This window comes from Lactuca saligna, chromosome 6, assembly GCF_052625555.1.
Source record: "Lactuca saligna cultivar CGN05327 chromosome 6, ASM5262555v1, whole genome shotgun sequence".
NCBI classification, from domain to species: domain Eukaryota; kingdom Viridiplantae; phylum Streptophyta; class Magnoliopsida; order Asterales; family Asteraceae; genus Lactuca; species Lactuca saligna.
The window spans coordinates 28556939-28570833 of NC_136422.1; the positions used below are offsets into that span (position 1 = coordinate 28556939).

Sequence of the window (13895 nt, forward strand, 5' to 3'; positions counted from 1 at the left end):
ATACTTCAAAATTTCCACAATCAACCAATCTTTTGATATAACCTTGGAATATTTTTGATAGTTGTTCAACAACATTAGTCACACAAAATTCTAGTCCTTTTTTTCTCATAATGCTTTGATCATTTGAAAATTAGAATAAGTAAATATTATAGCATATGTAATTGATCCTATATCTGAAGCATATGAGACTCGATTCATTATGTCTCACATAAGGATTTGATATTTGTTTAATCTATTTTTATAATATTTCCATATATTGAATTTCCTATATTGAACCATTTCAACATAATATTCATATATGTCTATGACAAAGTTCTATTAAACTATACAATTTAATCCTTTAGATTCGAAAAAATTATAAGTGACCTCTCCCTAAAGTTTACTATAGAGAAACAATTCCCAAACAATTTGCAGATTGGAAACATTGTTCCCTACGAACATTATTGTCAACATGCAATACGATCATAACAATTATGCTCCCACTAGCTTTGACGTGTACCTAGAAATCAGTTGGACTTCTACAAATCAATACTCTTGACTTTCTTACTGAAGTACAAATTTTTGTTACGCGATGATTTGATAAGTCTCCAACTAGAATTCTTAAGCTTATACACCTTAATTGGATAGCATATATGTGTGTGTTTGAACCCATTTACAACTTGTAGATATATGTCCTTAAAGTTCAAACAATTCCTTGCCATTCCTCACAATTCAAAATATGAAGAGGGATGCCATAATCATATTATGAATTTGAGAATGAAATTAACATGACCACTATCCATATCGATCTTTATCAAATCTTATAATCTATCAGCAAAAGTGTTTTCTCACAATCATTCTCATGGATTAGAGCAAAACCTTTTCCACCTATATTTTATGGTGCATACATTCCCATCCATGTGAATCTATCATTTCCAACCTACAACTATAAGACATGGTTTAGGACAAAACAAAATTCAAATTTAGCTTTCCTTCATGGATTGAACTTCGCTATTCTAAATTTATTGCCCTCTGGCAGCACAAGGGCCTACCAGTTCTTCCATGTTTTTTAGCTGCTCACCCATATTGATCAATGCACTTTCATTGCCTAACATGCTCTGATTTTTGTAGTTAAATAAAGAACATTGAAATCATAATCATTACCAACTCAACTAGAAGTGCATAAAAATAAGAATGTGTCAACCAAACACGATAGGTTATTAACCTCAGGTCGTGTGCTAGTGATAACTAAAAGGTTTATTGTCGATTGACTCTTGAAACTCTCAAGATTAATACGACTCTCACTGAATTCCTGAGATATGAGTTTTCTCTCAAGGAACATTCCTTGACTAGCTAAAACAAATATTCAAAAGTTCATGTGGAATCTTGACAAGAAAACACTCCATATAATAGGTCTCATTATATCTTTTGTTTCTCAACAAACGAAAACATCACAACTCCAGTTCTGTATGTGCTAAAGTAATAAAACATTTTAGTCCACATATTTCAAGGTGTTTTTCAACCTTCTTAGTTTGAAAAGAGTTTCATGATATGATTCATAGTTACTAGAGTGAGACTCTAAAACTTGATTTGGAACAAAGTATGACTCATCTCTGATCGAACTATCTACGGCAATATTTGATTCCTCTTCTTAGTCATATAATTACACTAAGATGTTCTTCAAGTATCAGTTGTGATATAAATCCACAATCACTAAGATGATCATAAATCATGATACTAAATCATTCTCTTTTCTTCTCTGATTGGAGAAGCTTTTATCTTTATGCCTAATAGATTCTTTGTATTCGTTCTGCTACTCTTTGAATTCTTTCAAAGTATCAGAACTATGCGTATCTCATAAACACAACCATATTTGCTAAAGAATCAGCAAATCACGACGAATAGAGTTATCATACTTTGTGGTGGATATGAAGAGTTCGTATCAACGTGTACTAGATCTATTAGTCCTTCACTTAACTCACATAAACATATGATCAATGAATTAGTCATTCATGATTGGTTCAACAATATCAATTCTAACGATACACCTCCCAAATCCCATGTGATGTTTAATCTAGCCACAACATAAATCCAGCATCACTCCATTTTGAGTATATTTTTGTGTACATAAACCATGTGTTACACAGTCATCTAGAAGGACTATGCAACTTGCAACTGATAGGGTTTAAGCTCTTTCAACTAATTCAACTTACAGTTTACTACCCATACCCACTGTTATAACCCGCAAATATATTTCAAAATATCAACATATTAATTTAATATTATATCATGTATTAGCATACCATTTTAACATCATATTCATCATTTTACCATATTTCAACATATCAACTATCAACATAACCTTTTACTATCATGCCATCTATTAGCATATCATTTTAACATCATATTCATCATTTCAACATTTATTAGGTTCTCACACAATTAATACTAGCATAAGTATTTTAGCAATATCCTAATTTGCATCAATAATTTTTAAAGAAATCTAATACTCTATCATGTATTAACTTTAAAACCACTATGGACTCACCTTAAGTCCTAATGGACAAATATAATATAATTATAGAATGCTCGCAACACCGAAACTCCTGTTTTCAAACAACCTTTCGTTCATGCCTTGAATGAACTAACCCCATTAATATCGGTTTTGCCTTATGATTTATAAACAAATTGTTGTTTATAAGATCTCTATTGTTTATAAGCACTTTGGAAGCTTGGTGTGATTTGTTATGAGAAACATGAAGGTTATTTATACTAATAAGACATATTATTCATATATAATTTTAATAATAAGAAGTGCCAAATGTTGACGTTCTCCATATAACTAGCTAGGTATATGACATACTCACGATGTAATCATGACAAATGGTTTAGTAAATAGTTAATAATAAATAGTAATTTGTAAATAGTAAATAGTAAATAGTAAAAAGTTTAGAGTTTCCATGACTTACAAATTTTCATCCGATTGATCCAATATTTTTTCAGGTCATCCTAAATTACTTAATTATTATAAAAACCAAACTTCCATCGTTTAATACCTAGTTTTACTCTCTCGGTTATGTCGTAAAACTCAATTAGTGAGTGTGTTAATATATTTTAAGCATATAATTATACAATAAACACATGTAAAGCTTAACCCTACATAGCATAAGACTACTTCACTAACAAAAAGAAAATTTATTTCATTACAATCCTCCCCTCCTTAAGAGAATTCCGACCTGGAATTAGATATTGTTACAAACAATTGTGGATATCGAGATTTCATATCATCGTCAATTTCCAAAATCATATCACCTACATTCTTATTCTTCCATAGAACTTTGACAAGTTTGACCCTCTTTTGTGCAATTGTTTAATTTCTTGATCTAATATAGTTATTGGCTCTTCCACCAAATGATTATTTTCATGAAACCGCAACTGCTCCAATGGTAACATACATGGTTCTTCTGATAAACATTTCCATAGATAATAGACATGAAATACATTTTGTATTCTATTTAAGATAGGTGGCAGCTCCAATTTATATGCATGTTCTCCTATATGCTCAAGTACGGAAAACGGACCGATGAAACGTGGTCCTAACTTTCTGTGTTTCAGAAACCAGATGATTCCTTTCCATGGTGAGACTTCCAACTTTACTCTATCAACTACCTCAAAGGCGTTTGGTCTGTGTTTCTTCTCCGAATACTTCTTTTGTCTTTCACAAGCTACTCGTAATTGATCACGGGCCACCTTCACCTTATCCGCAGTTATCTATTCAATCTCCGAGCTGAAGAACTGCTTCTCTCGTAGTTCCATCCAACAAGTAAGAGAACGATACTTTTTTCATACAACATTTCATAAGGTGCCATATCGATGCTAGAATTGTATGTATTGTTGTAGGAAAACTCTGCTAATGGTAAGTGAGTATCCCAACTACCACCATACTCTATAACACAAGCACTTAACATATCTTCAAGATTCGTAATAGTTCTTTCACTTTGACCATAATTTTATGGAGATAGGTTGTACTCAAATGAACTCTTGTACCAAAATCTTCTTGTAATTTGTACCAAAATGTCGAATTAAAGTGACTGTCACAATAAGAAATAATGGAATATGGAATTCCAAGCCTAGTAACCACTTCTTTTACATAGATTTTTTCCAAGTTCTCTAATTTCTCATTCTCCCTGGTAGCTAGAAAGTGAGATCTTTTATCAATCTATCAATAATAACCCATATCATGTCATTCCTATGTGAAGTCCTTGGAAGTTTGGTGACAAAATCCATCATGATTTTATCCCACTTCCACTCAGGAATTTCTAGTTATTGTAAGCTACCATAAGGTTTCTGATGATCAGACTTAACTTAAGAGTAGGTCATACATTCTACTACATATTTTGCAATGTCTTTCTTTAAACATGGCAACCAATAATTGTTCTTTAAATCGTGGTACATCTTAGGAGTTCTTGGATGTATCATCCTTTACATTCACTTATTTTAGTCCTTCAGTTTGAGAACTTCTTACTTTCTTAATTATGTTAGGAACCACCACCAAACCCATACATTTTAGATGATAAGGTATTCTTGGCTCCTTACGAATCAAGGCATTAGCCACCACATTTGCCTTACCCGGATAGTAGTTGATTTCATAATCAAACTCAACTAGTAACACCATCCAACGTCATTGTCTCATATTCAGTTCTTTCTAATTCAGTGTATAATGTACACTTCGTTCCATACAGATAATAATGTCATAACTTCAAAGAAAAGACAGCAAATTATTTCCCCAAATCATGAACAATATAGTTTACCTCAGCACTCTTCAACTGTCAGGAAGCATAAGTAATTACCTTCCCTTGTTGCACCAACACGCATCCTAAACCAGATTAAGATGCATCGCTATACACCACAAAATCTTTACTTCCCTAAGGTAATTACAGAAGAGGTGCTTCACAAAAATGTTTCTTCAACGTTTGAAATGCCTCTTTCTGCTTGTCAGTCTAGACAAATGGTTTTGGCTTTCTTGTCAACTTTGTCAGTGATGTTGCTATCTTGGGGAAAGTTTTGATAAATCTCCGATAGTAACCTGCCAATCCCAAGAAACTTCGAATTTCAATGGGAGTCTTTGGATTGGAACATATTTTCACTTCCTCGATCTTGGTTTGGTCCACTTTTATCCCATCTTCATCACCCATATGTCCAAGAAACTAGACCTTTCGCAACCAAAATTCGCACTTATAGAATTTTGCATATAACTTTTCTGTGCAAAGTGTATAAAGAACCTCTTGAAGGGGTCTTCGATGATCCTCATTATTTCATGAAAACCCATAATGTCGTTGATAAAAACAATGACGGATTTGTCCAACATAAGAAAACAAACCCGATTCATTAGACACACAAATACCGCTGAAGCGTTTGTCAAACCGAATGGCGTAACCAAGAACTCATAATGCCTATAACAGTTTCTAAATGTTTTCTTTGGAATATCTTCTTCTTTGTCTCTAACTTGATGATAGCTCGAGCGTAGGTCGATCTTTGAGAAGTAACATGCTCCTTGTAGTTGATCAAAAAGATCATCAATCCTTGGGAGTGGATACTTGTTTTTATTTAACTCTCTATAATCGATATACACCCGCATAGTGCCATCTTTCTTCTTTACGAGTAGGACCAATGCTCCTCAAGTTTAGGAACTTGGCCTAATCAATCCCTTCTCAAGGAGCTCTTGAAGTTGTGCCATCATATCCTTCATTTCTAATGGAGCCAATCTTTATGGTGCTTTGGCCACTGGTGTCACACCAGGAATGAGTTTAACATTAAAAGATATATGTCGCGATAGTGGTAAACTCGGTAGGTCATCAGGGAAGATATCAACATAGTCTTTAACTACTTCCACCTCAGATAGAGTCGACTTCTTAGAAGAGGAATCAACTACATGATCTAAGAATATTGGATATACTTTAGCGATGCACTTGCATGCTTTTATCACTAATAACAAAGCGATAGTCGTAAGGTGGTGTTCACCATAAGAAAGAGCATATCTACTCTTTATAGAGATATATACGAACAATTTCTTCATAAAAGAGAAACCAATCCACACCAATAATAACATCAAAGAATATGACTCCAATAGGAATCAATGTTATGGGAAAATTGTGTCTACTATCTAAATTGACACAATCATCATATTTTTTCCAAATAGTGACTATTTCACCAGTTGCCACTTCAACATCAAACTTAGTCTCTAAAGCACTACAAGGTAAATTAAACTGAGCACAAAAACGTATTGATAGAAACGATCTACTTGGACCACCATCAAATAATACCCTAAAAGATATGGAATTAACCAAGAAATTTCTAAAAATCACCTCATTGTTATGGAAGGCTTCCTCCACTGTCATGTTGAAGGCACGAGCTCTTGCCTTCGTCGCTTCTTCTTTCTTCACATCATCCCCCACTTGGAACCTTGGATTGGGACATTGAGTGCTAATATGTCCCATCTGTCTACAATTGTAACATATTGGATCAACACTTTTACAATATTCATAGCGATGAACAACTTTTCTACAACGTTTGTAGTGCATCCACAGCTTTAATAAGATGCGTTTCACTTTTACATATGTCCCATCCGTCCACAACATTGGTAACATATTGAAAGTTTGCTTCTTTGAGGATCCAAATTTGTCCTCCTATTTGTGTTTCTTTCCACTTTTCACCGTGCTTCGTTCTTTTGTTAGATCATATTCAACCTTCCGAGCCTCATCCATAGCTTCAATAAGATACATTTCGACCGTATAATTTCACAGTACTCATAAGTAGTCCTTCCATATAATGGCTAATTTTCTTTTCTTCTGTAGGACAGTAGTCCATATCGAACTGTAGGTTATCAGTAAATGTGGTGTTGTACTTTGAAATCGGCATAGGACCCTTCTATAGTGATAAGAACTCTCTATCAATTTGCTGAACATTTCCTTCATTGCAAAAGCGTTATCGAACATTCTTTGTGAGAATTTCCCACATCATAGATCTCCGAACAACCTCAAGAATTCTTTCATACACCGTCTGCCACCAATTGAGGGCTTCATCTTCAAACCTCAGTGTTGCATAGTTAACCTCCTGCTCTTCAATAAAATCTTCAGATTGAAAAGTATGATTCATCCTCTGCGGTCAACGATTACACACCAATGAATACTCCCCTCCCCTAAAAGTACAAGGTTTGAAATACATAAATTCTTTGAAACTACTGCATCAACAGTTTTCATTACTGAGTGTTGGCTTTTCATTCCTTACACAACTCAACACTTCAGCATCTTATAGCTTTTAACATTGTCCTTTTCTAGTACTAATACAGCCGATCGCATATCTTGTTGCATCTGAGACAACTGAGCATCATTTTCCTTAAGTTGTTTTTGCAATTCATTGATCAAAGAAGTACTGTTTAAACTACGAGCACTTTGGAATAGTTGAACTCAAGGTTGGCAAACAATTTGAGGTGTCTCCATTAAGTTTGCTTATCGAATTATTTGGTCGTCCTGATGATTTCCAACTCCTCTGGAACCATTGTTTCCTTCTAATTGAGACATTTTCTCTCATCGTCGAAAAGAATTCTATCTTAGTAAATTCCTAATATACTAAGGAAGGAAATAGAGTACTAATAGATTTATAAAACAAGTAATCTATAACTCTAAGCCCTCCGTAAGAGCTTAATGCAATCTTTATTTCTCCTAACATACCTTTGAGTCCAAGCACTAGCATATGTGCTTAGTTCACACAAATTCGGGTTCTAATACCAAATTTGTAACGTCATGTTTTTTACTAAAAAAATTCACAACTTTAAAACCATTTTAATAAGAAATATAGTGGAAGACCTTTTATGTTTTAAAAACAATTCCAAATAAACCACGAAATCACCAACCGGTTCATAATATTGCATAATTAAACCAAACGTTTTCATATGGCAGATTTATTTAAGTGAAACAACCCATATAGTTTCCTAACCTCACCAACCTAAACTTCTAAACTACATGCATCAACCATAATGCATATTGTAACATCCCAAAAATACAGTCCAAAATTTTCGTTTTAAATGATTTAAGAAAACCCCATAATTCATCAAACAACATAATAAAAGCACAAGTCATCTTACTTGTCACACCCCCGGACCAGACGGCGGAAACGTCCGAAGGCGGGTGACTTCATTGTGCAGTATCATAACAATTGAATATACATGAAACAAAGCAATCCAAACATCATACATTGAGATAAAAAACTTACATTGTTTACATATTGTATTTGTTCTTTGAATTACACAAAAGAGACATAAGCCGAAAAATTCCAAACTACAGCTAAATAGTCCAGCATTCGCGTCCCTTGTTACCTGTTTACTAGATCCCTGAGAATACAAGTCGTTTTGAAAAGCGTCAACTAAAAAGTTGGTGAGTTCATAAGCATTTTTGTATAAATAGGTTTACACTTGTTTAGAAATCGTTATCATTGCACTTTTAGAAAATTCGATATTTTCTATGAAATCGTTTGAAGCCTTGCTTTGAAAATCATGGATATATGTGCACATGTCATTACTTTCGTTCATCCTTATAAGGAGTGGTTTTGAAAAGTAGTGTAGTTTGTAAAGACGAGCTGTGTTTCGAGAATAGTTCTATTGAATAGTACTAGTCAACCATTTACAGAAAAAATCCCTTATTTTCAATAAGAAAATATGGTTGAAAATCTTGTTTCTCTTATCGAGTAAAATTGAATGTGCGTTCTAGTTTATCATTATCAAAATCGTAGAAAATCGTTTTCTCTAGAAAATCCTATAGTTTCTGCTATAACATATTCATAAGTTTTGTTAAACTGTGTATACTTGTCTATGTGTGTGCTAGTTTATGGTTTTTAAAACCGTTTACATATGTTTTCCATATAGTCTTACGTTATCTGATTTGTAAAATAGCCGTATTAAGACTCTATACTTGATAAGTGAAAGAATCAACATAGCGATTGTGGACATTCTACGCAATGAAAAAGGACAGTCAATGCAACAAATGCGAACCATCACTACCATGTGTAGGACAGTCGACACAATGTGCCAAAATTTATTTATAAGGTTTTCCTTACATAAATTTCTAGGTAATAAAACATATTCTCGTGAGTCGTTATAACCATACTAATCATGACGGAGGCATGTTTTGGCGTTTTTCAAGCGCCCTCCGTTTGATAAAGACATTTGTCACCCTAAACTGGCCAGTCTAGCTGTAGCGAACAACGAAGGTGCGGGGTGTCAACCCCGTATAGATCTATACACAAATTCCCTCTCTCCCTCCAGGAGACCCTGACTATAACTCCTTACAAGACTTTACACGTACACTAATATTTTTTATATTTAGGTACTTTTGAGATTTGTCTGACTAGAATATTAACAACCTTTTGAGCAATCGTTAGAGATCCATTATTTATTAGATAAGTAATGAAATTCGTACTTATGGAATAGAAATACCGTTCTCGTTCCATATTGTTGATTGTGCTCATCGAATAGAAATATCGTTCTCGTTCTGTATCGTTATTTGTACTTTTTAACTGGGTGCTCGTGTTCGTTCCATTTTATTTATTGAGAAAATAAGTCACTGCAGTCAAGAGAAAAAGTGTCAAGTTATAATTTGTATAAGTTTATAACTGCGGTTATGACACGCATTTTCTGTTTTATGACATATAGAACATTACTTATGTTCTTGGAGGTTTTTACGACATCAGTTTATGACATGCAAATATTTTTGTCATGAAAAACTCTATTTTGGTATATTATTCTTGATAAAGTTAATCATATTATAATATTTGTAAATAAACTCAACTAATCAGTTGATCTGGTAAAAGTCATGAGCATGAATTAATACTCCAGGATACCTTTATATTTGTGTTTGACCAACAATGATTTCAAAATATTATTATTTTCATATTTTAATCACTTTCCAAAATATTTTATCTAACAACTTGTTTAAGTGAAGCTTGAAGCGATTCCTTATAGTTGTTGTAAAAATTCATGACCTATACTTGTCATATATTAGTTCTTGATTCTAAACATGTTTTGTGATAAATAATCCAAACTCTTGAGGCTTAACCAAAAATCTCGGGTATTTGGACTAAGTGTAACAAATATCATACTTAAGCACAGGTAAGATGGCAGGCATACACAATACACAATTAGCTCATGATTAACACAAGACTTTGACTTGTACTCCCCCCCCCCCCCCCCCCCCCCAAAAAAAACGATAAAAACTTGGAAAAAGTGGGGTATGAAGCTCACCTTGAGTTAGTTGAGGAGTTATTTAGAGTTATGGAGTAAAGATCTCAAGCTTAAACTTTTCGCTGAGATGCGGAACTCCTCTGGGAAGAATGTTATCCTAAGGTTGATTATCACATATTATTATGAATAAAATAATATGGATTTATCTTGAAAATTATGTAAAATCTTAGATGAGTGGAGAACTTATTTTAGAAAACTCCAAGGAAGATTTGAGAATTTTGCTTCCAGCAAGATCCTTAACTTTGCTCTTGGGAAGAGTAGGTGAGAGAATAGAAGAAAAGTGAGAAGGAAATGTGAAAAGTCCAAAACTCCTTCTACTGTCGTGCTTAAGAGTAAGAAAAGGGAGGGAATCTTTGGTTCATGGGGATCTGATGGTCCAAGCTTTGTTATTTGGTGGGTAAAGCATGGGATACTGTGATTTGCATGGGAAATGAAAATTTCATCAAATCACAAAGTCAACCTCTTTGTCCTTATCTTGATTTAGGATAAGATCTTCCTAAATCCCAAACTTCTATTTTACGAAAATATGATTTAAATAATCAAATTTGGCATAAAATAGAGGTTTTGGGGGTCTCAGTTAAGAAAAACACGAGTTTGGTGGGATTCTTGACGTCAAAATATCCCAAAATGGAGAAAAGGTCTGAAATGGTCAAAAATCTGGAGCTAAGAGGTGAATTCCGGAGTCATTATGCGAATTCCGAAGCTATATCACCATTTCCGGAGGGAAGGGTCAGGTTTGCAAGGTTTCGAATTGCATATAGAGGAGTTCCAGAGGCGCTGGGCGAGTTCCGGAGTCAATCTTCACTTCCAGAGTCAGGTGCGAAATGGGTAAGTCCGGACCGAGGCGGGGCGAGGCTAGGTCTTCTTAAGTCAAGAAGGTGCTGAGCTGTGAAATTGTCCGGATCCGGATGCTTCCCATGTGTGAGGTCCGAATCAAGGCTTCGCCCTTCCGGGCGTGCAAGATTATCCGAAGCAAAACATGGGCATTCCGGATTCCTCACTGAATTCCGAAGGGAGGGGGGGTTCCGAAGTTGTTTCCTCTTGGCTCCTTAGAAGACATTCTTGATAAGAGGTTTAGGACTAAGAGGGTTCTGGATGAGAGGTTTAGGTCCAAGAGGATTTCGCACGAAAGGTTCAGGTCCAAGAAGGTTCCAGACCAAGAGGGTCCTGTTAGGGTTTCCTCTTCCGGTTTTGAGCTGCTTTCGACTGAGGAAGGTACTTAGAGAGATTTGAGATTCGTGGAGAGATTTGGGAGAGATTTTATATACTTGGAAAGATTTGGGAGAGATTTCACATGCTTGGAGGGATTTGGGAGAGATTTCACATACTTGGAGAGATTTGGGAGAGATTCAATATAGAGAGATTTCACATACTTGGAGAGATTTAGGAGAGATTTCACATACATGGAGATATTTGGGAGAGATTCAATATACTTGGGGAGATTTGGGAGAGATTCAATATACTTGGAGATATTTATACTTGGAGAGATTTGCATTCTAACACTACATGGCTCCTTGGGAACTCATATTTTACACTTAGATTTGTTAGCACAAGTCTCACAATAGTCCTTGCTTACTTGAGGACAGAATTTCCTTGTAAAAAATCCTAGTTGTGACATTACCTTAAAGCCCTTCCATATAATCTTCGTCCATATGATTGTTCTTAAATGGCCCATCAATAGTCCAATCACCAAAGCCCAATAGAAAGGCCCATCTCAAAGCCCAAGTAAAATTAGGGGTTTCATATTAAATGACGATTAGGGTTAAGTGTTTCCCACTTAACCCATTAAGGACTTAATCCATTAAGTCCATCAATCTATTGGGTCAATCATGTAGTGTGGTCGACTTAATACATAATCCCAATCCGGTCAACTAAAAATGCAGGTCCCGATAATCCAAAACCCATATATCCAAAATTAGGATTTTCTAAACCCTAATTAGGGTTTCCAACCCAATCACAACCTAATTAGGCCTAAAATCTAAGTGTTTAGATCAATTAGAGTTTCATTAGGCCCACTAGGGTTTCATAAGTCGGGCACCACCCACTACCACCTCGGGTAGTGGTGGTCAACGGTGGCTCACAGCGGCGGCCAGCACCTCACGGTGGCGGTTATGGTTCTAGTCCAAATATGTCCAAGCATCAGAAAAGCAAGTAAACACAAGCAAAAGCACACCACCACCCAACATGGCGGCTGGTGGCAGCGGAAGGCGGCAGCCACCACCTCAAGGTGGTAGTTATGAGTTTTCTTTGATTATACTAGTCACTAATTGCAATTACATAATGAAATAACTCAAATAAGCCACAAACAATAAGATAAACACACCCACACAACCACCTTATGGTGGCTGGCGGTGGTAGAGGGTGGCAGCCACCACCTCACGGTGGTGGTGGTGGCTTTTCTCGCAAATTCTGGCCAAACATCCCCACACACAACACATGCTCGTAACAGAAATACAAACACATGTTTTGTTTGCACAAAGGACCCAGCCACCCACATGGTGGCGCACGGTAGCGACAGTAGCAGAAAATGACGGCAACAGCAGCGCTTACAGTGTTTCACAGTGGTAACAAGAGGCTAACGTCCGGCGACAACTATGTCTTCAATGGGAACGGGCAGAGGCGGAGGATAATGATGTAACTATAGAAGGAATGTGGTGGCGGCTGACCCGACTGGAATGATGTCCTAATGTAGGTTTTCGTCCTCATCCACAATGGAATGGTGACAGGGAAGTTATCCCGGTTTCCCGACTGTGGTGGTGGTGCTTCGATGGGAGCTTCATGTGGCGGTTGAAGAAGGAGAAGAAAAAGGAAAGAGGAAGTTCAGTGCTTGCTTGGCGGTCACTAGCTGATCGAAAAAACAAACGGGTTACATGGATGGCGGCGCCGGCGATGGAGGCATAAGGTTGGTACAGCACAGGAAGTTGAAGAATTGAAGGTGGCGGCTGATGTCATTCATTAGGGTTAGGGTTTGTGACATGGTGATGGTTATATACCTGGTTATGAGCATCTATCCCATATTTACATTAACAGCCCCTCCATCCTAATTCATTTCAAATAAATTCATTAATTTACCCTTTTAACCACAGCCATCCAAAATCCCTTCAACTTAAGTCCTAATAATTACCATGCACCCCTCAGTTTTCAAAATCCTTTCATGATAAGTATAATACTTTCCAAACACCCCCCTGTCTTCTAAAAATCTTTACCAAATAATTCCTGAGATTACACTTTAAACCCCGAATAATCAAAATTATAACATTTGGCTCCCCAAAACCAACACCCTACTAAATATTATGGATTTTAGGGATACAATTCATTTATAAATCTTTATCAATTTATTTATCTACTAAACGATATTTTACAACTCTCCCCCAGTTAAATTAGATTTTTTCCTCAAAATCATTCCTTGCTATCCCTTACACGCCTGACAACTTGATCGACATGGCCACAATCCTGAGCATAACCCCAGCCTTCCCAAGGAAAATCAAGCTAACCCTCACAGGGTTCTAAAACCCGAAGATGCACAAATTCTTGGTATTTTGATCACACTACTCAATCTAGACTTCGAAGTCTCGATATGGCCTGATTCCCTGACAGTCCGCCCATATAGAATCATCATAGC

General features: G+C 35.9%; 1 protein-coding gene across 1 annotated transcript; it reads right to left on the bottom strand.

Moving 5' to 3' along the window:
• Positions 1-6017: 6017 nt before the first annotated feature.
• LOC145002398 (uncharacterized) lies at positions 6018-6617 on the bottom strand. The gene has a single exon (XM_078961681.1). The coding sequence runs from the start codon at positions 6615-6617 to the stop codon at positions 6018-6020; it is 600 nt and encodes a 199-aa protein (XP_078817807.1).
• Between the last annotated feature and the right edge of the window lie 7278 nt (positions 6618-13895).